Source organism: Enhydra lutris, unplaced genomic scaffold (genome assembly GCF_002288905.1).
Source record: "Enhydra lutris kenyoni isolate GAN:26980312 unplaced genomic scaffold, ASM228890v2 scaffoldscaffold29, whole genome shotgun sequence".
Classification (NCBI taxonomy): domain Eukaryota; kingdom Metazoa; phylum Chordata; class Mammalia; order Carnivora; family Mustelidae; genus Enhydra; species Enhydra lutris.
In genome coordinates this window covers 3,574,445-3,600,453 of record NW_019154113.1, presented here as the reverse complement: position 1 = coordinate 3,600,453, position 26,009 = coordinate 3,574,445, and the positions used below count along the sequence as shown (strand labels likewise).

General features: G+C 37.0%; 1 protein-coding gene across 6 annotated transcripts in view; it reads left to right on the top strand.

The window, feature by feature from the left end:
• Window positions 1-26,009, top strand: part of LOC111152592 (tight junction protein 1) — a 250,919-nt gene that overhangs the window by 171,375 nt on the left and 53,535 nt on the right. For all 6 annotated transcript variants that reach the window (XM_022511098.1, XM_022511100.1, XM_022511099.1 and 3 more), the window contains 3 exons: window positions 17,081-17,205; window positions 17,906-18,008; window positions 23,400-23,676. In XM_022511098.1, coding sequence (XP_022366806.1) covers window positions 17,081-17,205; window positions 17,906-18,008; window positions 23,400-23,676 — 505 coding nt within the window. The remainder of the gene's footprint in view (window positions 1-17,080; window positions 17,206-17,905; window positions 18,009-23,399; window positions 23,677-26,009) is intronic.

Below are 26,009 nucleotides of genomic sequence, written 5' to 3'. Positions count from 1 at the left end.
ATAGTTTCTCTGTTGTTATTTTTAGTTCCTTCTTACTGTTTGAGTATCATGGCACCTTATGAATGTAGAATAATTTGGGTTATTTGCAGTTTATAGTGATTATAAATATTTCTGTTCTAGTGTATGGTTTTTTGTTTTTTTTTTTTTAAGATTTTTTTATATTATTTATTTATCTGACAGAGAGAAATCACGAGTAGGCAGAGAGGCAGGCAGAGAGAGAGGGGGAAGCAGGCTCCCCGCCGAGCAGAGAGCCTGATGCTGGGCTCGATCCCAGGACCCTGAGATCATGACCTGAGCCGAAGGCAGAGGCTTTAACCCACTGAGCCACCCAGGTGCCCCTAGTGCATGGTTTTTTGTATAAACATACTTTTCATTTCTCCTGGGTAAATACTTAGGAATGGACTTGGTCTGGGTCTTATGGTAAGTGAATGTTTAACTTTATAGGAAACCGCCAAACTGTCCAGACCATTTTATATCTCCACTAACAGTATATAAGAGTTTTGTTGCTTTTGTATCTTTATCACAGTTGAAATTATCAAGGTGTTTTTTACCCATAATTTTAGCCATTCTAATAGGTGTGTAGTGTGTCATTATGGTTTTGCTTTGCAGTTCTCTAAAGACTAATGATTTTCAGTATCTGTGTGCCTCTCATCCACAGATCTTCTTTGGTAAAATGTATTTAAATCTTTTGCCCACTTTTAATTGGGTTGTTTTTAGTTGTTGAGTTGTAGGAATTCCTTATATGTTCTGAATATTAACCCCTTTGCAGATATATGGCTTGTAAATATTTTTGTCATTTTGTGGATTGCCTTTTTTCTCTTTGGATTGTGTCCCTTGGTGCACAGTAGTTGTTACTGTGTTTTGAGAATTATATATTCTAGATACAAATTCTTTATCAGGTATTGTTTTGCAAATATTTTCCCCAGTCTGCAGCTTGACTTTTTTCCGTCTCTTAACAGTGTCTTTTGCAGAACATAAGTTTCAAATTTTGATAAAGTCCAGTTTGTTCATTTTTCCTTTTATCAATCATGCTTTTGAGATGTTTTTGCTAAGCCCAGGGTCTCAGTTTTTTTTTTTTCCTGGATGTTTTATTTGAGTTAAATTATGTTTATGTTAAGAGATGTGGGCAGAGGTTTTTTGTGGGGGAGTTTTTGTTTGTTTGTTTGTTTGTTTTAATATGGATGTCCACAAAATTTTGAGCAACTATTTGTGAAAAGATTATTCTTTCTCCATTAAATGCTTTCTACTTTGGTCAAAAAGGCCTTCCCCTGGGGCGCCTGGGTGGCTCCGTTGTTAAGTGTCTCCCTTTGGCTCAACTCATGATACCAAGGTCCTGGGATCAAGCCCCGCATGGAGCTTCCTGCTTGGCAGGGATAGGAAGCCTGCTTCTCCCTCTCCTGCTTCCCCTGCTTGTGTTCCCTCTCCTGCTGTCTCTCTGTCAAATAAATAAATAAAATCGTTAAAAAAAAAAAAAAAATAGTTCTTCCCCTAGTTTGTTTTGGTGATTATGTGTCTATCCCTTCTGCCAGTTACTTCTGCCTTTGTTACTATAGCTTTATTTTAGGTATAGAAATCAGGTAATGTGAGCCCTCCAAATTTTTTTTTTAATTGTTTCAACTATTAGTTCTCTTTTGTTTCTACATAAATTTTAGAGTAAGTTTGTCAAATAAAATCTGAGATTTTGTTGGGATTGCATTAATCTACAGACTGATTCAGGGAGAATTGTCAGTAGTATTGAGTCTTTCAAAACTTGAACTTGGTGTATCGTTCATTCTTTTATTTTCTTATTACCGTTTTGTAGTGTTCAGCATGCAGATCTTACACACATTTTGCTAGATTTTTAGTTAAGTACATTTAATGTTTCCTGGTACTATTTTAAGTGATTTTTAAAATTTCAGTTTTTGATTGCTCATTCATATGTAGGAATACGGTATTTTAAAATAATGAACTTATATGTAGGTAGTCATGATATTTGTGAATAGAGGTAGTTTTATTTCTTGTTTTTGATGTATACACAGTTTATTTCCTTTTCTTGCCTTATTGCACCAGTTATGCTATTAAACAGGGATGGTGAGCAGACATCCTTTCCTTACTCCCAATTTTATTTTTATTTATTTATTTGTGAGATAGTGCATGAGAAGGCAGAAGGGGAGAGAGAATCCCAAGCAAGCGCCACACCCAGCATGGACCCCCCCACTTGGGGCTGGATCTCACAACGCTGAGATTATGATTTGAGCTGAAATCAGGAGTTTGACACTTAACCTGTTGAGCCACCTAGCAACCTTCCATTTTCCTAATTTTAGATGAAAGCATTCTGTCTTTGGTTATTAAGTATGATGTTAGCTATTGGTTTATTGTCTATGCCTGTTATCACTTTATCAGGTTAAGGAAGTTCCCTTGTATTTCTGTTTTGCCATTTACTGTGTTGAGGAAGTTACCGTTCATACTTAGTTTGCTCTAAGAGACTTAAAAATAATGAATGTATGTTTAATTTTGCCAATACTTTTTTTCCTGCAAATAGTTTTTGAGGTTATTATATGAGTTTTTACATTTATTTTTTGGTGTAGTTTCTTGATTTTTGAATATTGAACAGCTTTGCATTCCTAAGATAAATTCTATTTTGTTGTGACACATTGTGCATTTTATATATTGCTAGGTTAATTTGCTAATATTTCTGAAGATACTTGTTTCTTTGTTCCTGAGAAATTCGGTTAGGACTTTTCTCTTGTATCATTTTCATTTGGTTTTGTTATCAGGGAAGGCTACTAGCCTCAAAAGCAGTTGGGAAGTATATCTTCTTGTTGTGTTCTCTGGTAGAGTTCCTATACAGTTGATGTTATTTCTTACTTAAATGTTTGGTGGAATTCACTAATGTAACCGTCTGGTCCTGGAGGGTTTTTTTAATGGGAAAGCTTTTAACAATAAATTCAGTTTCTTTAATTTTATATAGGACTATTCACTTTATATATTTCTTTGTGATTTCTTTTTGCTTTTTGTTTTTTGGGGTTTGATTTTGGTAGCTTTGGTAATTTGTATGGTTCAAAATATTTGTCCCTTTCATCTAAGTTGTCAAATCATGTACATAAGACGGTTAGTCCTTTTTTCTTATGTTGTAGGATCTGTAATAATGTCCCTTTTGTCATTTCTGATATTGGTAATTTGTGTCTTTTATTTCTTGGTCAGTCTAGCTAGAGATTTAACGGTCTTACTGATCAGGTGCCTGGGTCCCTCGGTGAGTTAATAAGCCTCTGCCTTGGGCTCAGGTCCTGATCTCAGGGTGCTCCTGGATCTCAGGATCCAGCCCTGCATCATGCTCTCTGCTCAGCAGGGAGCCTGCTTCCCCGTCTCTCTGCCTGCTACTTTGCCTACTTGTGATCTCTCTGTCAAAAAATTAAATAAGATCTTTTTTTTAAAAACAATCTTTCCAAAATACTGATCTTTTCAAAATACTAGCTTTTGTTTTCATTCATACTCTTTATTTTGTTTTCTGTTTCCTTGATTTCTGCTCTTTTTAGTATTTCTTTTCTTGTGCTAACATTGAGTTTAAATTGCTATTCTTTATATAATTTCTTTAGGTGGAAGCTAGATTATCTGAGATTGTAGAGGTAGCTTGTCATTATCACATTATGTTTCTTTTTCCTCATACCTTTTTAGTTTTTAAATAAGCAAAATATGGGGCGCCTGGGTGGCTCAGTGGGTTAAAGCCTCTGCCTTCGGCTCAGGTCATGGTCCCTGGATCCTGGGATCGAGCCCCGCATCGGGCTCTCTGCTCAGCAGGGAGCCTGCTTCCTCCTCTCTCTCTGCCTGCCTCTCTGCCTACTTGTGATCTCTGTCTGTCAAATAAATAAATAAAATCTTTAAAAATAAATAAATAAATAAATAAAATAAGCAAAATAAAAGAAGAGAGTTAAATTAGCTAAAGTTTGTTTCCCCTTTCTACTGCTTTGCCTGGTTCTGTTAGGATTTTAAATACAGGGAAATGCTAAGTACATTTACTACAGGTCTGTATCTCATTAGCTTAGGTAAAGTAGGAAAAGGTCTTGAATATTGAGAAAACAATCCCAATTTCCTAAATGTGTTCGTAGTCTCATACCAACTCATGGTAGGTCTAATAGGCAAGTCTGAGTTTTCTTTTTAGAAGATTACTATAAGTTCTGTTCTATAGCTGACCTCTTGTGCTTTAATTTTCTTTTGCCATGAGAAAGGTACCAGCCCAGAAGAATGTCATCAGAAGATACATAGAGATGAATATAGAATTCATAATTCTTTGGTTTTTAAGCATGTTAACTGTTATGCTGGGAACATAGACCTGTGTTGCCTTTGGGCCTCATCAAAGAGACTGTGACAGAATAGAAGTTCTCAATGACCCATCCCTCCAGGAATCTTTTTTTTTTTTCCTCCAGGAATTTTTTTTTGGAGGTTTCTAAAAATAGCCCTGTCAGTACAAGTTGAGAGACTTATGCCAAAGCATGATTCAGTTAACTTCATTCTCTGAAGCTGCAGAACAGTAACTTTCAAATGTATCAGTCTTTTGGTGTTCCACATTGATCCAGAATAAAATTTAGGCTAGAGCATTATCAGCAAAATTTGCTGGGAGAAGCTGGATGATAAATAAATTTTTTTCATCTTGCAGACCATAAATTTGTCATAACTACTCAACTGTTCGAATTGCAGAAGCAGCCACAGACAATAGGTAAACAAATCCATATGGCTGTGTTCCAGTAGATCTGTAATTATTTCTTTGGCCTGGAAGCCATGGTTTGTTGACCACTGATCTAGAGCAGTGCCTCTCTGGGCTTATTGTAAAGAAAAGACAACAAGGTCATCCCCCAACTAACAGAGATTCTGATTCATTTGGTTTGGAATGAGGCCCCTAATACATGTTTTTAAAATGTTCCAGTTTGAAATGGAGAGCCATGGCCTCTTGCATCACATTTTTAAGAAGCATTGACAGAGGAATGAAAAAGTCATTCTCTTGATGGTGAGCTAGTGAGCTTTTGGCACTAGTGAAAAGTAAAGGAAATAATTTGAAGCTATGTTCTTTTAGCAGTAACCTGGAGTTACAGATACTGAGCATTGCCAAATAAGGTCAAATCATATTCTTTGACGTCTGGTGGTCAGTGATAAGAAAAGTTGGAAGTAACTTCTTTTAAAAGGACAAAATGCCTGTGGATTAAAGCTAATATTTTCTCCTGTTTATTGTCAAGAATAATACATGATAGTCTTCTGTATTGCCTCATTCTTCTATTTGCATTCTCAGAGGAAACTTTTTTCACCCAAGGATACTAGAAGCCATTGAAATCCTATTTAATCTTTAAGGCTAAGTAATTTTTGGGTGCGCCACTGTCTGATAAGCACTGTGGCAGTCATTAGAATTATATCCAAGATTGCCTTATGGATTCTGGTCTCCCTGTTGGTCCTCAGTGACAGATGAATATAGTCCTCAGGTTCTTGTTTCCCCCCATCTTCTACTGCATTATAATTTTCTAAAGGGTAGGAAATCTTAATTTTACATCCCCTTGGTGCTTGGTACTTGGTTATATCCAATAAAACTTAATTATTTAGAAGGCCCACCTATCCAACAAAGTTGCTCTTAGGAGGTCTGTAATAACAGCATTGTCCAATAACAATACTGCCAAAGCAAACCACGTATGTAATCTAAGATTTTTTTAGTTTTCACATTAAAAAATGTAAAATACGGGTGAAGTTACTTTTAAAGATTTTTATTTTTCATTTTTTTTATATATTTTAAAGATTTTATTTATTTATTTGAGAGAGAGACAGTGAGAGAGAGCATGAGCGAGTAGAAGGTCAGAGAGAGAAGCAGACTCCCCGCGGAGCCGGGAGCCTGATGCGGGACTCGATCCCGGGACTCCAGGATCATGACCTGAGCCAAAGGCAGTCGTCCAACCAACAGAGCCACCCAGGCGTCCCTATTTTTCATTTTTTATTTGACAGAGATCACAAGTAGGCAGAGAGGCAGGTGGGGGAGAGGGTGGGGGTGGGAAGCAGGTTTCCCGCCGAGCAGAGAGCCCGACTCGGGGCTTGATCCCAGGATCCTGGGATCATGACCCGAGCTGAAGGCAGAGGCTTACCACTGAGCCACCCAGGCGCCCCAGGTGAAGTTAATTTTATAATCGTATTTAACTTAATATGTTTAGAGTACCATTTCCTATATATACTCAGTATTCAAAAATTGACTCTCTTTTTTCATACTGAGTCTTACACCCACTAAAATGGCTGTTTTCACTGACGGACAGTAACGAGTGTCAGTAAAGATGTGGATGTTGGTTGGTGGAAATGTAAAATGGTGTAGCCATGATGGAAAACAGGGAGTTCCTCAAAAGTTAAGCATAGAATTACCACATGGCCCAACAATTCCACTTCTAGGTATATACCCAGCAGAAATGAAAAAAAAAATATTCACACGATAACTTTTACATGAGTGTTCATGGCAGCATTACACATAATAGAAAGTAAAAGTAACCTAATTGCCTACCACCTGATGAATAATGAATAAGCAAAATGTGGAATATGGCCACAGAAGGGAATATTATTTAGTAGTAAAAAAGAAATGAAGTATTACAATATGGATAAATGTTGAAAACATTAGTCTAAGTGAAGGAAGCCTGTCAAAGGACCATATATTGTATGATTCCATTTATAATGAAATGGTCAGAACAGGTAAATAGACAAAGTAGACTAGTGGTTGCTTAGGGTTGGGGGGATGATGGCTACAAGTAAGCAATTTCTCTTTAGGGTGATGAAAATGTTACCAAATTGTAATAATGGTTATACACCTCTTTGAATATACAAAAATGTTGACTTGTACATTTTAAAGGGTGAATTTTATGCTATGTGAATTATATCTCATTTAACCTGTTCCAAGAAGGGGTAGTGGGAAGAAATCCTACGTATCTCTTAAGTAGCACCAAACTGGTGTAAGATAGATAAAAGGTGAACATTTACACTCAAGTAAGCATGAAAGCTAAGGTAGGCTTGTTTTAGCAAGTTGGAGACCATGTTTATCTTGATAGAGTACAGTAATAAATATTTTGAACTCTTTATTTTATTTAATGTTCTGTGAATTAGGTGTTAATAACCACAAGGAGTAAACTGAGTGTCAGAGAGGTCTAATGAAATGCTGCAAAAGAATTGTAATTCGAACCCAAGTTGTTGGACTCAACATATAATGCTTTTTCTATTTATGTAGAAATGCTTTCTATTTATATGTCAAATTAATTTTAAATTTAAACAATGTTTATGGAATGTAATTTCTGAAATTCAGATCTTATGTAAGTGTATCACATAAGCTTCCTTTACATGCAATAAATAAAATAAAAAGTAATAAGTTTGGTAAAGAAGGAGTCAGAGTTTGTCAGGTCAGTTTTGTGTAGAAAGTGACCATTTTGGAGAAGAACAATTGGAAGTGTCCTATAAAAAGCTGGGAAAAAAGGAATAGAATAGGAGTTAGAAATGGAAGCTACAAATTGGGTATAAGAACTGTAAGAGAGGAAGAGTACAAGAATAAATGGGGACACATACACACAATTTCAGTAGCCAGGGGACTGTTTAAGGACACAGAGATAAAAAGGAACCAATCTAACAGGCACAATAATTTAAGCAACATTCTGGAAACTATCAAGATAATGTAGAAAAATTGTAGGGGTCTTGTGACTTGTGATCCAGTTTAGGTTTACTACTGATTTTGAACAGGCCTTTTAAATCCCTTGGGACCTCATGGAATCAAAGTGTATCAGAGTTAATACAATCTTAACCTCTTTTGTTTAAGTGAGGGAACTCAAATCCACAGAATTCCTACATAAGTCATAATTTGAAAGTGGTAGAGACACACATAGGACGCCAGGCCTCTGCCTTCATTTGTAAAAAGGAAGTTGAACTGGATGATTGCAGAGGATCTGTTTGGTTTTAAAATTCAGTGATCCCAGGGTCCATTGCAAAAACAGGTAGAATAAGTTCTGTAGAATATTGAGGGTTGATTGGAAGAATTAAATGGAGAAAGAGGAAAACTATAATTGGTGTAAAAAGTTAGGACTAAGGCAGCCGATTGTAAAAACGTGGCATGGAAAACCAGGAGAAAAAATAGAAGGCGACCAGGGAAATCTCTAAGTAGGGAATTGGACATCTTTGAAAAGAATAGAGAAAAATGTTTGGAGAAGAGATTATCTAGCTATTTCTGCAACTGAATCACCTTTTAGAAAATACTTTTTCTCTTTTTCTTTTTCTTTTTTTTAAGCAATCAAGAAATGCTTTAACATACAGGAGTGCGCATACCTTTTCTGTAAAGGGTCAGATAGTAAATTGCTTCAGCTTTGTGGGCCAGAATAGGGTCCCTGTTGCAACTACGCAAAGCAAAAGCTGTCATAATGTTATGTAAAGGAATGGGCATGGCTAGTGTCCAGTAAAACTGGACAAATAACTGAACAGATTCCAGGCTAAAAATTCCGTTTCCCTACAGGCAAAGATATAAACATTTAAGTTATTGCTACTTGTGGCTGCTTATGGTCTCAAAAGGATAAGACATGGTGAAAGTAAAATTCTTTGATGCTCTTCCATGTAAAAGTTAGGACCTATATATGTGTCTGCACATACAAATAAACGAGATCATATTATGCTGCTTTAAATCACCCCCCCCCCCACCATAATAGAAAACATTTAAAAAACCCACTATCTTGGACATTTTTTCAGGTAAATATATAAAAGTCAGCTATCTTGTGGTAAAGATGTAAGAGAATAAAATGGAATAATTTGTATTTCTTTTGAAAATGCCTTAGGAAGACAAGCGCATTAGTCTTTTATTAAGTCAGTACGGAGTATACCATTGTCCGGAATAATAGTAATTCTGACAGCATCAATTTTAATTACTGTAAACAGTACTAAAATTATACAGGCTATTCTTACTCTTCTCCCCATTTTTAAAAAACGGTTTTTAGTATACCTAGATCATATAGCTATTACATAATTTGATTCTTTCTCCCCTAATTCTCATTTAATCTTAGTATTATAAGTAACAATATATTTAATGCTTATCACTAGTCCTATCTGTGTTTCTCTTGTCATTTCTATTGTCAGATTTAGATTCTTTAGGAAGAATTTGATTGTTGTTTAGATTCTTTAGAAAGGGATCATGAAAACAATATTCTCTGTGGTTTTGCATGTTTTTTTAGCTTATCTGTGTCTTTTTACTGGAAGGTCTGTTCTACTGGATATAAAATCCTTGGCTCACTGTTTTCTTTGAGTACTTTAACTATGTTATCTTTGGCATAACATGTTGCTATCCAAATGTGATGATGATCTAAATTTCTTTCTTTGTAAGTTATGAGATCTTTTGGCCTAGATGCCAAAGAACCCTTTTCCTTAAATATAGTCATTTTATTTGAGTAGATCTTGGTGTTGGTCTCTGAATTGATACTCTCTGATAACTCTCATATCTACATTGATGTGTGTCCTTTGTGTAATTTCAATTAAGAAATTCATAATAGAAAAGTTTTGTTTTTTACAGTTTTTACTATTATTTTCCCTTATTTTGGTTTAATTTTTTAGGGACTCCTGCTATGCATATATTATATCTCTACTGCCTATCTTCCAAAATTTTCTTTCACATATTTTAAAAAAATCTTATGCATCATTTCTTTTTTGTTTTTAAAAAGATTTTTCCTTTTACTTTCTTTTTCTTTTATAGTATTATTTATTAGTCTTGTGGTCCTATCAAAAATGACTTTTTGGGGCTCAGTGGGTTGGGCCTCTGCCTTCGGCTCGGGTCGTGATTTCAGGGTCCTGGGATCGAGCCCCGCATCGGGCTCTCTGCTCTGCAGGGAGCCTGCTTCCCCCTCTCTCTCTGCCTGCATCTCTGCCACCTTGTGATCTCTCTCTCTGTCAAATAAATAAATAAAATATTTTTTTTAAAAGGACTTTTTAAAATTTATAATTGACTCTTGGATTCTGTCAACTCATTTTTGAGTTTTTCTAATTATTATTTTTGTTCTTTCGTGTCTTATATATTTCCTTATGCCTTTTTGGTTGTTTTGTAATAGTAACAGCTCCCCCCCCCCCCCGCCCTTTTTTTTTGAGCACTCATTCTGGCAAGCTTCCATTTTCTGTAGGGATATTCTGCTACTCACTGTATTTATAGTAATTTTGTAATGGATTTGATCCTGTTACTTTCTTTGCTCATTTTATGTAAAATTAGTGAGTTTTTTGGAAATTGGCTTAGTTTTCTTGTGTGTGCGTGTGTTTACATGTACATGCATGTATGTCTGCCGAAAAACGTAACTGCTGCTTTCTGACATTTCCTAGTTATTTGCCTTTTGCACACTTTTATCTGGACCTTCTCTTTTGTCTCTGTTGTTCCTGTCCCACCCAGTTTTAATTCCACTGCCAACAGTTTTTCTGCAATGTGGGGCCCTGTCCTAGAAAGGCCTGCGACAGGTCAATGTTGAGTGTTCCTTAGGTCAATGTTGAGTGTTCCTACAGGTTACCCTGCTCCAGTTGATTATGGTTCTACGGCCAGGCTTCTTGCTGTCACCTACTTTTGGAGCAGGCAAAATCCCTCCCAGTTTCAGCTGCTGTTCTCAAATTGTCCCACTGTTCTTTCCAGTGAACACCTATCAGTTACTTGGGGGATTCTTCACGTCTTAGGTATGTTGGAAACTGTATGGCTTTCCTTCCATGTAGGTGTTGGGAACACACAAGTTTCATAGCTAGTTGCTCCTCGCTGACTGCTTCTGTTTTGTACCTTGTGGGGATATATCGGTTACTGGGCTTTGTTGTAAATGCTTTTTGTTGATTGTATAGCTTCTTCCTGCATGTTTTTATTTGAGAATTCAAGAACATCCAAAATCCATGGTACTACCATGGGTGTTAATTTTTCCAGGAATCTGAGCTTCTAATGCTCAAATTAGTGCTAGTTTAAAAAAAAGAAAAAAGATAACTTTTTTTTTCTTAAAGGATTTTTTTTTAAAGATTTTATTTATTTGTCAGAGGGAGAGAGAGCACAGGCAGGGGAAGCAGCAGGCAGAGGGAGGAGTAGGCTCCCTGCTGAGTAAGGAACCAAAAGCGGGACCCATTCCCTGGAGCCTTGGGATCCTGACTTGAGCTGAAGGCAGACTCTCAACCGACAGAGCCACCCAGGCGTCCCAAAAGAATGGGAACTTAATTAAAATTAAATTGAATAATTAGTCATAGACTTGTTTTGGTTCACAGTTGTTGACACACCCAATTTGTGTTAGGCTCCTGCAGGGTTGTATTTAGCTGGAATATGTAGATGAGTATGTGAACCCCTCCCAGGCTGGGCTCTGATAGCCAGGTTACTTACAGTGCCCCGTGTGTTAAGTAGAAGTGTGTACCTCTTCTACCAGTGGAAAAGTGGGATGGTTTTATGAATGAGATGACATTGAACTTGGATTTTGTGTTTTTCGTTTTTAAATATTTATTTATTCATGAGAGAGGGAAAGAGGGAGGCACAGGGAGAAGCAGGCTCCCCATGGAGCAGGGATCCTGTTGTGGGATTCGATCTCAGGACCCTGGGGATCATGACCTGAGCCAAAGGCAGATGCTTAACCAACTGAGCCACCCAGAGGCCCCTGAACTTGGATTTTGAAGGATGAGTTGAAGCTTACAAGACTGATAAGGCCCTTAAGGAAGGGAATAATGATAATAATAATAAGGAAGGGCCCTGGGAATAGAGAGGACATGCAAAAGCATAGTTTCCTAATGCATGTCATGCTTAAGCAGGGATCCATAGTTCAGTGTGTTTAGAGCAAATATTGGGGTGCCAGGAAGTAGGTTGGAGTTGTATTTCACGATGCTTCATACTAAGGAGTTTAGACCCATGGGCCGTGGAATGACAGGATCAGATTTGTTTTTAGAATGATAACCCTTCAAACAGGAGGGAGAGTAAATTTTAAGCTGGTGGCGGTAAAAAATTTATTGAGAAGGCCAAGTGAGACAAGGGTGAAGATAGAGGGAAGGGGAAGTGTGGAATAGTTGTGAAACCTTTGAAGTTTTTGATTGTCACCTTGGTCTGAAGTTCAGAAGCCATTTAAGGCTGAGGTGGTCAGCACTGGCTGCCCATTAGAATTAATTTTTAAAAAATGCTTGCCAGGGGTGCCTGGGGTGGCTCAGTCAGTTAAGCATCTGCCTTCATGATCCCAGGCCCTGCATTGGGCTCCTTGCTCAGCAGGGAGACTGCTTCTCCCTTTCCCCCTGCCTGCCCCTCCCCCTGCTGTGTGTGAACGAGCTCTCTCTCTCTCTCTCTCTCTCTCTCTGTCAAATAAATAAAATCTTTTTTTTTTTTTTAACATTTTATTTTTATTTTTTTTAAAGATTTTATTGATTTATTTTGACAGACAGAGATCACAAATAGGCAGAGAAGCAGAGATAGAGAGAGAGAGAGAGAGGAGGAGGAAGCAGGCTCTCTGCTGAGCAGAGAGCCCGATGCGGGGCTCGATCCCAGGATCCTGGAATCATGACCTGAGCCGAAGGCAGAGGCTTTAACCCACTGAGCCACCCAGGCGCCCCTCAAATAAATAAAATCTTAAAAAAAAAAAAATGCCAGGGTGCCTGGGTGGCTCAGTGGGTTAAAGCCTCTGCCTTTGGCTCAGGTCATGATCCCCGGGTCCTGGGACCGAACCCCGCATCAGGCTCTCTGCTCAGTGGGGAGCCTGCTTCCTCCTCTCTCTCTGCCTGCTTCTCTGCCTACTTGTGATCTGTCTGTCAGATAAATAAATAATAAATAAAATCTTTAAAAAAAAATAAAATAAATGCCTGCCATTTCGCCCCTTCCATTTTTTTTTTTTTTTAAAGATTTTATTTATTTGACAGACTAAGATCACAAGTAGACAGAGAGGCAGGCAGAGAGAGAGAGAGAGAGGAGGAAGCAGGCTTCCCGATGCGGGGCTCGATCCCAGGACCCTGGGATCATGACCTGAGCCAAAGGCAGAGGCTTTAACTTACTGAGCCACCCAGGTGCCCCTATTTTTTTTTTTTTTTTTTAATTGGTATGAGGTGGGGGTTGTACATCAGCTTTTGAAACTGTTCCCAAGTGATTCTCATCCCCAGCCAGATTTAGGGACCACAGACTTCTGGCTAGTCGTTAAATGAACCGTAGCAAACACTGATCCAGGATTTACATGCCTTACAAAGTGCCAGGGCTGCATAGAGGCAGTGGTCCAGGCCAGGTTTTTGACCCTGGCTCACTGCAGCCAAAAACTGCACCTAGATTTGCTGACAAGTAAATCTGTACTGGATCTTAGCTTAAAGGCTGAGGAGGGATACTCACAAGTAAATCTTAAGGAAAATAACTTCTCATCTCTGTCTTTCTTATTGAAAGTTCCTGACATTTTCAGTATTTCTTTATAATATTTTTGTGTTATTTTAACATTTTAAATAAAAGAATTATCAAGCAAGATGTAAATGAACAACATTAAAGTATATAGAATGAAAGATTAGTCTGAGCCTCTTCTGAGGAGGATAAAAAGCAAAAGAGTAATCCCACCCTCTACTACCCACTGCTCTACAGGTATCCGTGGGCATTTAGATTTCCCCCCACTATTTGCAATTAACAATTTGCAAGGAATAACTGTGTATGTATTTTCATATTATTGGAGATGTATATGTATCTTTAGGGTAAATTCCTAGAAATTGGTTTGCTCTGTCAAAAGATTAGTGCTTTTATAGTTTTGTTAGGTATTAACAAATTCCTAAAGAATTAAAGTTTACATATCCATCCGTAGTGTGTAAGAATACCTTTTTCTCACAGCCCTCTCGATAAAATGTCTTGTCATACTTTTAAGTTTTATTGTTCACTGTGTGGTTTTAATTTGCATTTCTCTAATTATGAGTTTTAATATCTTATGTATCTTCTGCAAATGATTTGTTTTATTGTTATTTTGGTAGGGTTTTTTTCCCCTCTTTTTCTTATTTTTTAGAAGGTCCTAATATCAGTGTTTTCAAAGTATGGTCTGAGGACCCCACCATGTCTCTGAAACTTTTTTAGGCTCAAGTGCAAATTATTTTCCTAACGGTATGAAAATATTATTTGTCTTTTGCACTATATTGATATTTTTGTAGTAAAGGTGCAGTAGTGTTGGGTAAAACTGGCTGCCATAGCCCAAATCAAGGTGATGACATCAAACGTTTACTAACAGTCACTGCCATACACTCATGGTTTAAAGAACAGTTCCAAGTTTGTTTCTGAATGATTCGAAGCAGTAAAAATTATTAGTTTTAGTTTTACTGCATCTCAGCTTTTGAGTACAGTTTTTAAATTATGCACTGAAATAGTATATATGCATAAGACACTTTATACTGAAGTACTTTTGTGATTCTTTGACTTGGAAACGAGTTGTGCATATGTCTGTGTGTGTAACATGATGTTTACCTGAAGGAGTATATGGTTATCCAGAGTTGAATATTTGACAGACATTTTTCTCAAATGAATGAGTACCTGTTGCTTCAGGGAAAGCAATTCTGATGTATTTGTTGCCAATAAAGAAAATCGAATTTAAAGCAAAAACCAACATTTGGAAAGCTTTCATCTACTACCATGAGCCAATAGCTTTTCAGTACTTACAGATTTTGATGAGATTGGTGATGATATTAATACACAATCTTTATTTTTATTTTTTGTGATTTTATTTACTTGAGAATTTGAGAGAGAGTGTGAGAGTATGAGCAGTGCGGGGTAGAGGGGTGGGGAGGGACAGAGGGACAAGCAAACTCCTGCTGAGCCCAGAGCAATGGGAGGCTCCATCCCAGGACCCTGAGATCATGACCTGAGCCAAAGTCAGATGTTCCAACCAGTCCACCCAGGCACCACAATACAGAATTTTAAAAAAATATATAATGAAATATGTTATCTTTTGAAAGATTTGCCCAAGTATTTTTCAAATGACCAAGGCATGCTATTTATTATAAAACCAGTAATGGTTAAAAATACCCATTGGAAGTGCAAAACCTGCCAATGGGTATTTGAGTACAAAAAATTCATTGATACGTTTCAGATTGTACATTACAACTGTTAAGAAGCTCACAACAAGTTTTGGTATAAAATCAAACATGAATATCCAGAATAACCTAAAAGGGCTACTAAAATACTTCCTTTTTTTTTTAAACTGTGTATGTATGTGAAGCTGGATTTTCTTCATGTACTTTAATAAAAAGCAACTATCCCAACAGATTGAATTTTCTTGAATTTTTTTTTTAATTTCTTTAATAGTAACTGTTGGATTTTGTCAAAGTCCTTTTTAAGGTCTGTGGATATAATCTTAGAATTTTTTTCCTTTAGATTTAGTAATAGGATATATGTATGATACCAGTGAATTTCCTTATACATCAATCTTGTATTCTCGTAATAATATCCCTTTTGTCATGGAGTATTTGTAGGAAGTAGCCCTCTGTTTCCTCTTTTTTTTGCTTAATACTTTTTGTATAGTTATATAGAAATCATTTTGGGCTTTAATATTTGGAGTGGGGCTCTGTCTTTATGGACAGTCACTATCATTTAGATGTCAGTATTATAGTTGCTTTATAGAAAAGTTTAGAAGCTTTCCTTCATTTTCAGTGCTTTGGAACAGTTTATGGGGCTTTGAGGCTACCTGGACAATGATGTCTTGGTAGAATTTGCCTATAAAATCATCTGTGGCTGGTGCTTTTTTTGTGGGATAATTTTCTCTATTTCATTTCCAGAAATTGCATTGTTTAAATTGCATTTTTAACTTCTGAGTCATTTCAATAATCTGGTTCATCTGGATTTACTTTTTCTTCCCCCCACCCTTTTTAAAAAAGATCTTATTTATTTATTTATTTATTTGAGAGAGCATGTGTGCACACAAGTGGGGGGAAGGAGCAGAGGAAGAAGCAGACTCCCTGCTGATGAGCAGGGAGCCCACTGCCCTGGCTGGATTCCAGTACCCTGGGATCATGACCTGAGTGGAAGGCAGATGCTTAACTGACTGAGCCACCCAGGTGTCCCTGGTTCATCAGGGTTTTCAAATGTATTTGAATTTGTTCTGTAAAGTAGTTTCTCGTATTTCCCAATTCTGTGCCAACAGTTGTTTCTTTCTAATCATATTTTTGAAATTTTAGGCCTGTTTCTGTTTTGAAATTTGGATATTGTCAGTCTTTGAGTTATACTAAGGGAATGGTTTTGTGTAGTGATTTATTCTTGTATTTTAGGAAGATAGGAGTTTAGTAATTTTTTAACTTGGAAATATTTTCAGTTTTCTTTTTATTGGTCTGCCCTCAGTCATTGTGATTAAGATTTTCAGGTCATTTAGAAGTATATAGTTTATTATTTTCTTTAATTAAAAATATATTTTATTTATTTATTTAAAGATTTTATTTATTTGACAGAGCGAGAGAGGGAACACAAGCAGGGGGATTGGGGGAGGGAGAAGCAGGCTTCTCACAGAGCTGGGAGCTTGATGTGGGGCTCGATCCCAGATCCTGGGATTATGCTCTGAGCTGAAGGCAGATGATTAACAACTGAGCCACCCAGGTGCCCCATTAAACAGTTTGATATGGTTCAACTTTCTGTTCTATGCAATATGCATATAAGATATTCTTATAATGTATTACTTCTAAAGAGATTTTTAGCATTGTTGAAGGAGGTTGAAATAACATATTTGATTTTCACAGCTTATTGATATTTTATTATACAAGGTGGCATCAGATGTTTATACTAATTAAGTATTCATTCTATAAATTATTTGCCAGTTTTGTGATGATAACACTAATGCATTGCCAATACCTTCAAGAGCTCTTATGATAAAAATAAATGCAAGATTTTAGTGTTCTTCAGAATTTTAAAATACATTTTAGTACTTAGAAAACATTGTAATCAGCAAATTTTAATAATCTTTTATGTCCAGCGTTTAATTTATTAGAGTATGCATTCCCATACCAGTATAGATCATTCTGATATATATCACACAAGCGAGTGTTTGGATCATAGCTGTAATAAGATGGTAATTTTTATATTTAAACTTTTTTAGATTGTATCATACAGTGAACAGTTATTTTTCGTAATAGGAGTGTTTTTCCATAATTATTACTTTAGGCTCCTGGATTTGGATTTGGAATTGCAATATCTGGTGGAAGAGACAACCCTCATTTTCAGAGTGGGGAAACTTCCATAGTAATTTCAGATGTGCTGAAAGGGGGACCTGCTGAAGGACAGCTACAGTAAGCACATTTCTTTTGGTACTTGGTTACAAGCACTGTTCCTACCCTCAGTCACTGGCAAATTCTGCTAGGGATTTCCTTAAATTAACATACATTTCTACTTAGAGATAATAGAGATACCATAAATGGAAAGCTAGTATCCCTTACCTTAAATGGGTGGTTACTGTAAAAACAAAGATGGAGAGGAAACTCGTTACACAGTTTGGGGTGGAATTTAGCCTTCAGGAACAGCTCACTGTTAATCTTGTCCTTACTGTTCAGTTAAGATAAGCAAGGTAAAGAGAGAAGGAAGATAGGCTACCTAGCAAAAAGTGAGCTCTGGTCAGAAAGATTGAAAGAAAACTGGAAGGAGAAAGACTGTTTTTTAAAAAGGGAATACTTTTTCCAGCTATTGTAACATGTATCATTTAATGTCCTCTAATTGTACCACCAAAAATTATTTTTTGTTGTGGTACCTGTTCACTCTTTTGTAAAAACAATGTATTAATGATTTAAAAAAATTAATGGCCTGAGGTTAGTTACTCAATGTTACAGGAAATCAGAAAGTTATTTGACATTATTGTATCATTGATCTGAAGACAAATAGATTAGCCTATAATTGAAATATTTCTGTGGAAGAACCCATCTTGAAAATGTATTCACAAACCTGTCTGTATGTTTTTTTTCTAACTTGTTATTTTGGTGACCTTTTTTTCCTTAGGGAAAATGACCGAGTTGCAATGGTTAACGGAGTTTCAATGGATAATGTTGAACATGCCTTTGCTGTTCAACAACTAAGGAAAAGTGGGAAGAATGCAAAAATTGTAAGTATCTTTTACCTTTAATTTAGCAAAAATATCAACGTTATGGTTGATATGTTTCTGGTTTTTTAAGTTCATCTTAACCCTTTAAGAAAATGAAAACTGGATCGGTAGTTTTAAAGTTAACTTACAAGAGTGTTTCTTCTAATACTGGTTATATGTTTTATCACTGTGTGTATATTTTCTCAAAGTTTAGGTACTAGGATTTATTTATTTATTATCTAGCATTTATTTATTTATTTGATTGAAGAGGAAAGGTGGGGGGTGATTGAATGGTCACCTTTTTATGGCTTAATGTTTCCTTCTTTTTAAAGTACTTATGTTAGATTGAATCTTGGCATGGTAGTCTGTTTGAAATATTTAGCCCTGTTTTCTGTTACAGGATTTGTTTAATGGGCAAGTTTTACATTGTCCCTTGAACACATACATCATCAACCACTTTCCTTGTTATTCTGATACAGTTTGAGGAGAGAGAAAGTGGTAAGATTTTCATTGTAGGGTTGTTCAGGGTGCATTTTAATGTTACTGTTTTAGTATATAGCTGGAACTGTCTTCTATTTCATTATTTCTCTAAGAAGTCTTTTTTTTTTTTTTAATAAATAAGGAAAAAGAAGTTCAGTTAACTCTTGATAACTGGCTTCAAATCATAAGGTAAAACTAAGCCAATGTGGCACAAAATGGATTTAATGTAAAAGTCCTGTTTAAAATTATATCCATATTTAGGAGCATATTAGCTATTTTTTTACCCACTTTGCTCCTTCCCCACGTTTTTGCCCCTCTAGCTTCTGAAAGGACTTATAAAGGCACTGCTTTGAGGCTTTAGATCAGGTATAAAGAGCAGGAAGAAGAGCCAGAGTAGGCAACTAGGTGGTTTGCCCTGCCTTGGCTACTGAGAACTTTTCTACTTCCTAGCAGACACTCAGAACCACAGTGGACCCAGTGGAAGGGAGAGGGCGTGAGGCGAAGGCCTGCATTATGTTTTGACCTTGGGGAATTGGGTGAGATCTAGAAGTTGTATTCCCTGAGACTGTGTACCCCACAGTTGCTAGGCCTTCTTCCCTTGTGTAGTCTGCTTGACATATGGTTTATTTTCACACCAGTGTTAATGCTGGTGAGGTGAGAGTTTTCTCAAATCGCAGTATATCCACTCTTGAGTTACTGCATTCCAAATGACAGACATCATCTTTTGAGTTATATATTTTCACAACTTCATTTTAATTATATTTTTACAACTGTGATGTCATTTTAAAATCATAGTTCATATACATACTAGTTAGTGGGTGATAGAGGTTTTAAACAGTTTTTAGAACATGAGATTACAGTGTTTATGGAAGCAAATTGCTAATTTTTATAATTGCTTATCTTAAAACTGAGTCAGTTTTAGCATTCTTGCCTTAGCTGCTGATCCTTAGCATTGTTATTATTATTTATAGTGTTTTTCAGTTGCACATTTCAAGGTGAGCACCTTAGGTAAATTGGGTTTTTTTCCCTTATACATGAGGTTGTGAGCTTCACCTATAACCCCAATTTTTTAAGCTCTCTATTCTCCTGAAATGTTGAGCTGTTTTTTCTTTGTTGTTGTTGCCATGCAAAATATTCAACTTACATACTCCACATCAATAATGCATCTAAGAAAGTTGTATTCCTACACCTCAGACTTTTCCCAATAGAAATTATTTTGTAAGAAGTAGGTCCAAAACCTGTAATGTATTTGAAATAGGAGAGAATTTGGGGCAGCTCAAGGATGGATTTTGCTCTGAGTATACTTAGTTAGCTACATGAGTTGGATAGGCAGAACTTAGGAAGGTTGGACAAGTCTTTTTTTGCTTTATAGGGAGAGGTTATGGGGGATTGAGTAGAAGGGTGTTTTAATCAGCAGAGAGCTGTTGTTCATTTCTACATTTGAAGCGATTGGCTCGTATCTTACTTTGTTAAGTTTATCATTGCCATATGACTTTTGGAATAAAACCTGTGTCTTAGATTGTGGTCTTTCATTGTGGGGTGGCTTTCTTAATTCACCCCAGCCATGACCAGAACCTCAAGATCATATATACATTGTTTTTCCTTGTTTAATTTTTTTTTCCAGTTCTGAATAACCACTTCCTCTTTCCCTGACCCCAATTTTCTTCCCTATGCTCTTACGTTGGGGTGGTTGGTTGTTTATGATTATCTTTCCATAAACTAAGAGCTCCTTGGGTATTAAGCAAATAAATTGTTTCTTTTCTGTTGAACTAAAATGTTAGAACTCTAATAGATAATGTAATTGCCATAAGTAGGCTAATTTAGATTTAACAATGTGAAGATAGAAACAGTTTATGACACAGTGAGCATGTATAAATTTTATTAAAATTCTGACTATCCTAAAAAAGCATTATGAAGTAAATGACTGGGCAGAAACATCTCCTAGAGATGACCTCTTTGAGCACTTCAGTATATCTCTATGGGGCTACTTACCTAACCCATTCATGGGTGAGCATTTCAGCATCCAGTTTCTAGAGGTATTAAAAAAATACTGTGTTGAAGATCATTGTGTTTCTACCTACCTATTCAGTTCCTGTTTAGGAATAACATCTTAGGAGTGGCTTTTCAGCCAGAAGGCATGAATGACTTGATATATGTATTGCCAGTGCCCTTCAGAAAGCCAATAGGCTATTGTAAGTCCAGTTTTAAAATCTTTGCCAAATGGACTGAACATAGTATTTCAAGTGAAATATTTTATAGTACAAATGAGTTTATCCCGTAGTGTATATACTGCCCATTTATGTTTCTTTTTTGCTTATTCTTTTGCATCTTTATGGTGATAATTGTCATACTAGAGAGCTGTATATATTAGGATGGTTAGTCTTATGTCATATATACTACATGTATTGTTACCCCATATGCTTTTCTGAGTTAAGTTGTTTATGGTGATTGGGGGGTTGTTTTATGTCATTTTGTTTCAACACTGAAATGCCTTCATTTTTACGTTGTCGAATCTGTCAGATGTTCACTTGGTTGGTTCCATCTTTGCTGTCAGGCTTATAAACCCCTTTACCTTATCAGAGTTATAAAAGTATATATCCTGTACTTTATTCTAGTACTTACAGGATTTCATTGTTTTATTTTACATTTAAATTTTTAATTTAGCAAAACTGTTTTGAAGCAGGCATTTCCCCCCAAATTTCTCTTTCAAAATTTTCAGTGATAAAATCAAGCATAAATGTCAAACCTGCTAAATATCTTCTTGTAAGTGTACAACCATTAACTATAGTATACATAGAGAATTATAACAGGATTGGATATTTTTCAGTAAGTTAAGCAATTAACTGGTTGCAAATACTTCATTAAATGTATAGTTAAATGCATGGCAAGGACCTTCTCCAAGAAACCTGAATCTTAACAGGTTAGATGGATATACACAATCATAACCATAATGCACATTAGAGATTGAGAGTAGTTTCAGATGCAGTCAGTTTTACAGAGGTGGCAGGCACTCTCTTGAAGGAAGCCATGGAAAGCTCCTAGTCCTTATCTGGTTACTTTTTTTTGTTTGTATATTGCTAGGGAGGAATTGAAGATTTAAAAAAGTAACACTGCAGAAGTATTACTTCTAAAATAGTTTGTTGGAGTTTGAAGTAGAGGTGTGGCTAAAATGCAGAGAGTCAGTTAAGAATGCTTTATAGTAAGTGTTACTGGATAAGGGCCCGAGCTATGGGGCATAGAGGGTGGAAAGACAGACAGCCTTCTCTCCATTCCTAACAGGGAAATGACCTGTCTCTTTTCATGTATTGGCATTTTGCTGCTTCTTCAGCTTCAGTTTTGTTTCCTCAGAAGGGCCTTCTCTGATCATCCTTGGTAGTAGAAAGGAGCAGCAAGTAGTATTAAGTGTAGAGCAGCTCTTTGAAGAAAATTAGCCACAAAGGGAAGAGATAGGATAACTTGGAAATGTGTAACAAGACAGAAGAATAGAGGATTAATTAGCAGATGAATAGTAGGCAGAGAACAAATTTCAGGGAGACATGAAAGTTATAAGTACCTTCAGGGGTTGTTATTGATTAAGAAGTTGTTGGAGGTGGGTAGGGATAAGAATAAGAGCTCATAGGGGAGGATTTCATTCATCCAGGAAGAGGATCAACTTGGTCTTTGAGCCCCAAAGGAAGACTAAATGAGATACTGAAAAAATGTAGGAGTATAAGGGAAATAAAGTGGCTCTGATCTCTGTGAGTGAGGCTAAGCGATTGGGATCTTGGAGAATGGTTTTGAAATACCCATGTTAGCAAATTCCATAGAGAGGCAAGAGGTAGAGGAAAGGAGTACTGAACAGGCAAAAGAATTCTGTCAAATAAAATGAATTTATGGAGGACCTACTCAGCAAAGTGTGGAAAAACAGCCATCTGAAGGTAAAGGTAATACAGGACTGGAGTTTGTCATAGCAGGTGATTGAGAGGTCAAGAGAAAGTCCTTTAAATATCACAGCATGACATTCCATGAAAACTTGAGAGCAAGGCAGGTGAAACCAGGAAGGAATTAGTGGACTGGGAGAATAGGAGAGAAAGGAGTCCAAAAGAAGATGGCAATAGAAAAGTTTCAGTAGATGAAAGCATCAAAAGTAGAAGACAAGGAATGTTAACCCAAGAAGATCTTACAGATATCTGATGAGATCCTGGGTATATCAGGGTGAGAAGGTGAGTTGCACACAGTCCAGGGATTAAGAGGCCACTCCATCAGGTAATGCTTGAAGATCTTGAACCTACAGAAAGTGAAGGAAATAAATGAACAGGGAAAATTGAACCATTTATCAGAGTCATTGAGGAAAGAAAGCCAGAAGAAGGGATTTATACCAAGATGAGAAATTACAAATTGGAGAGATACAGAAACTGAAAGCAGTTTGTATTGGTGAAGTATAATAGAGTTATTAGCTCCAACTTAGTTGAATATTAGTGTGGAAGTACAGTAAATTTCTCTGTTAAGAGTTTCAGTAAGACAGTTGTGGGCCTTGATATTGATGGATTCTGAAAATCTAAAGGAGTCAAGTCGGGCTTACAAATTTGCTTGGTAGCAACTACAGTATATTTGATGGTATTAGAGTACAGTGCTCCACCCTTCATTCCAACCACCAACAGTTATTAGTTCTTTTTTAATCTGGTGATTATGACACCTAGAAAATCTTTCTGAATTAAGTAACTAAGGACTTCATTTGGCTCACTATTTCAAATTTGGTTCTTAACCAGATCTGTTTGTCAAGAGAGCAGAAAACAGATCCATTATGGAAATAGTAATTTGTTGTATATTGTGTCTCTCTGATTCATAATTAGTTTAATTGATATGGGACCAGAAAACTATAATTTTCCTTTCTCTTAGAAATGAAAGTATATATGGAAATCAGTAAGCTTTTTTGGTAAACTTTATTTGTAGACCATTCGGAGGAAGAAGAAAGTTCAGATACCAGTTAGTCGTCCTGATCCTGAACCGGTATCTGAGAATGAAGAAGATAGTTACGATGAGGAAGTCCATGACCCAAGAAGCAGCCGTGGCGGTCTGGTCAGTAGAAGGAGTGAGAAGAGTTGGGCAAGGGATAGAAGTGCAAGCAGAGAGAGGAGTTTGTCCCCACGGTCTGATAGGCGATCTGTGGCCTCCAGTCAACCTGCCAAACCCACCAAGGTCACGTTGGTGAAATCCCGGAAAAATGAAGGTATTCTCTACTAACTCACTTACCATTTTCACATGAAAATGTTAACATTAATTTTGGTAAGAAGTAAAATTGCCATCCCTTCCTATCCTTGCTTTTGTTGTCTTTTGTTATCTTCATTGTTATGTCCTGTTGCCGTAAGTCATGTCCCGTTTAGCAGACTTCAGGGATCATCACTTTTCTCTTGAATTATTTTGTTGTAGCAGATAGTCCTTCAAATAAATGGTTCAGTAGTTGGATTTTGGATTTCTTTTGATTAGGATAGCCAAATACAAATTATGCTAATAAATTTCATACCATCACCAAGCTCAAAATCAGTGTTTACCTGGCTGTTAGGATCAGTAGTAGCATAACCATAGGAAGAAATTTTGGACTTGGTGGAGGTGGGGGATGTGTGGAGGGGCAGAATACTTTTTAAATGAAGACATTAAGAAGAAGGATCCCCCTGGTAGGGGGATTCTGTAATGCAGGACATCTTTAACATTTTTGAAACTAAAGCCAGCTGGCTCCCCTGAATCAGATTTCATAAGAATGAGTCTGATTGTGGTATCCTTCTGCTGTGGACATGTCTCTCAAATGATCATCTGTGGCTGACCATTTTGGTAAAAAGGTGTTGTACTAAGAGTATCATGTGGGCTCACTTGATCTGCTCTACCAGCATCTGACGGACCTTTTTCTAGTTCTTGCTCCCCACCTTATTCTGTAGCGGACTTCTCAAACTGTCTACTCCTGCTGTGGTCATTTTCCAACCCTCTCTGGCCTGATATCTGTTTCACCTTGCTCCCCAAATCATGCACACTAATTCAATAGAAATTTTCAGTCTTTGTTTTACTTACCTTTTCAGTACCATTTTGCATTTTGCACTTCCTGTATTTTATATATGTGCTGCTGAAACAAGCTCGAGTTCCTCTATTTTGAAATAATGTCTTCTCTCGGCTTCAAGAGAATGATAATACTGTGTCCTTCTGGGTCTCCCACCCCCTTTTTGTATCCTTTCAACTTCCTTCTCCTCATCCTACCCTCTAATCTTAGGTAGATTTCTCTTCCAGAGTCTCTTTTTTCTTCAACATAACCTCTTCAGGTGGTCTCATCTACCTATTGGCGCAGTTATCTGCTGCTGATGGCAAAACTTATTTCTCCGGCTGTACTTTCGTGAGCCAGCTGACCCTCAGGCATACTCACTTCGGTGTTTCATGTAGCTCAGCTTCCTTAAACTCAGTATATCTTGAAAGAAACTCACATCTTCCTCAAAATTTTGTGTTTCTTATGAGGTCACTGGTTCAATATATTTCCATCTACCTGGTTTCTCATGCCAGTTTTGGATAACATGGTAGTTATCCTTAACATCTCTCTTTTCCTCACTTCCTGTACCCACTTAATACATGCTAACTTTCTAAATACCACTTATTTTTGTTTTTAAGATTTTATTTATTTATTTGACAGAGAGATCACAAGTAGGCATACAGGCAGGCAGAGGGGGGCGGGGGGAAGCAGGCTCCCGCTGAGCAGAAAGCCAGATGCGGGACTTGATCCCAGGACCCTGAGATCATGACCTGAGCCAAAGGCAGCGGCTTAACCCACTGAGCCACCCAGGCACCCCTAAATACCACTTTTTTTTTTCCTTTTTTTTTTTTTTTTTGTCAGAGAGAGAGAGAGCACAGGCAGGCAGAGTGGCAGCAGAGGCAGAAGGAGAAGCAGGCTCCCTGCTGAGCAAGGAGCCCAGTGCGGTACTTGATCCCAGGACGCTGGGATCATGACCTGAGCCGAAGGCAGACGCTTAACCAACTGAGCCACCCAGGCGTCCCCTAAATACCGCTCTTAAATAACCATCCCACTACTGCCTTTCTCCATCGCCAGCACCCTTATCCAAACTACCATAATCTTTTTTCTTTCAGCTGTATTGAGATGTAATTAACATTGTATGTAAATACATAAAATTTTATACATTTAAGATACAAACTTGATGGTTTGATATACATATACATCATAAAATGATCACAGTCAAGTTTATCACAGCCGTCATTTACATGATAATAGTAGTTAACTCATATTCTCTAATAGTTATTATTATTATTTTTTTGGTCTGGTGAACAACCCTCTTAAGTGAACTTAATAAGTCTCAAAAACTGACCTCTGGATCCCTTCCAGTCAGTTCTACAGACACTTTCACAGAGATGCATTTATTTTTAACCACCCTACCTACCACTGCCCACCACCTACCCCCACCCCACATAATCACACACGTACACTCTCATCCTTCTGGTTCAGTAGTATTTCCACTTTAGTATTTCTTCTTTAGGGAAGCCTTCTCGGACTCCATACCGGACACGAAACCC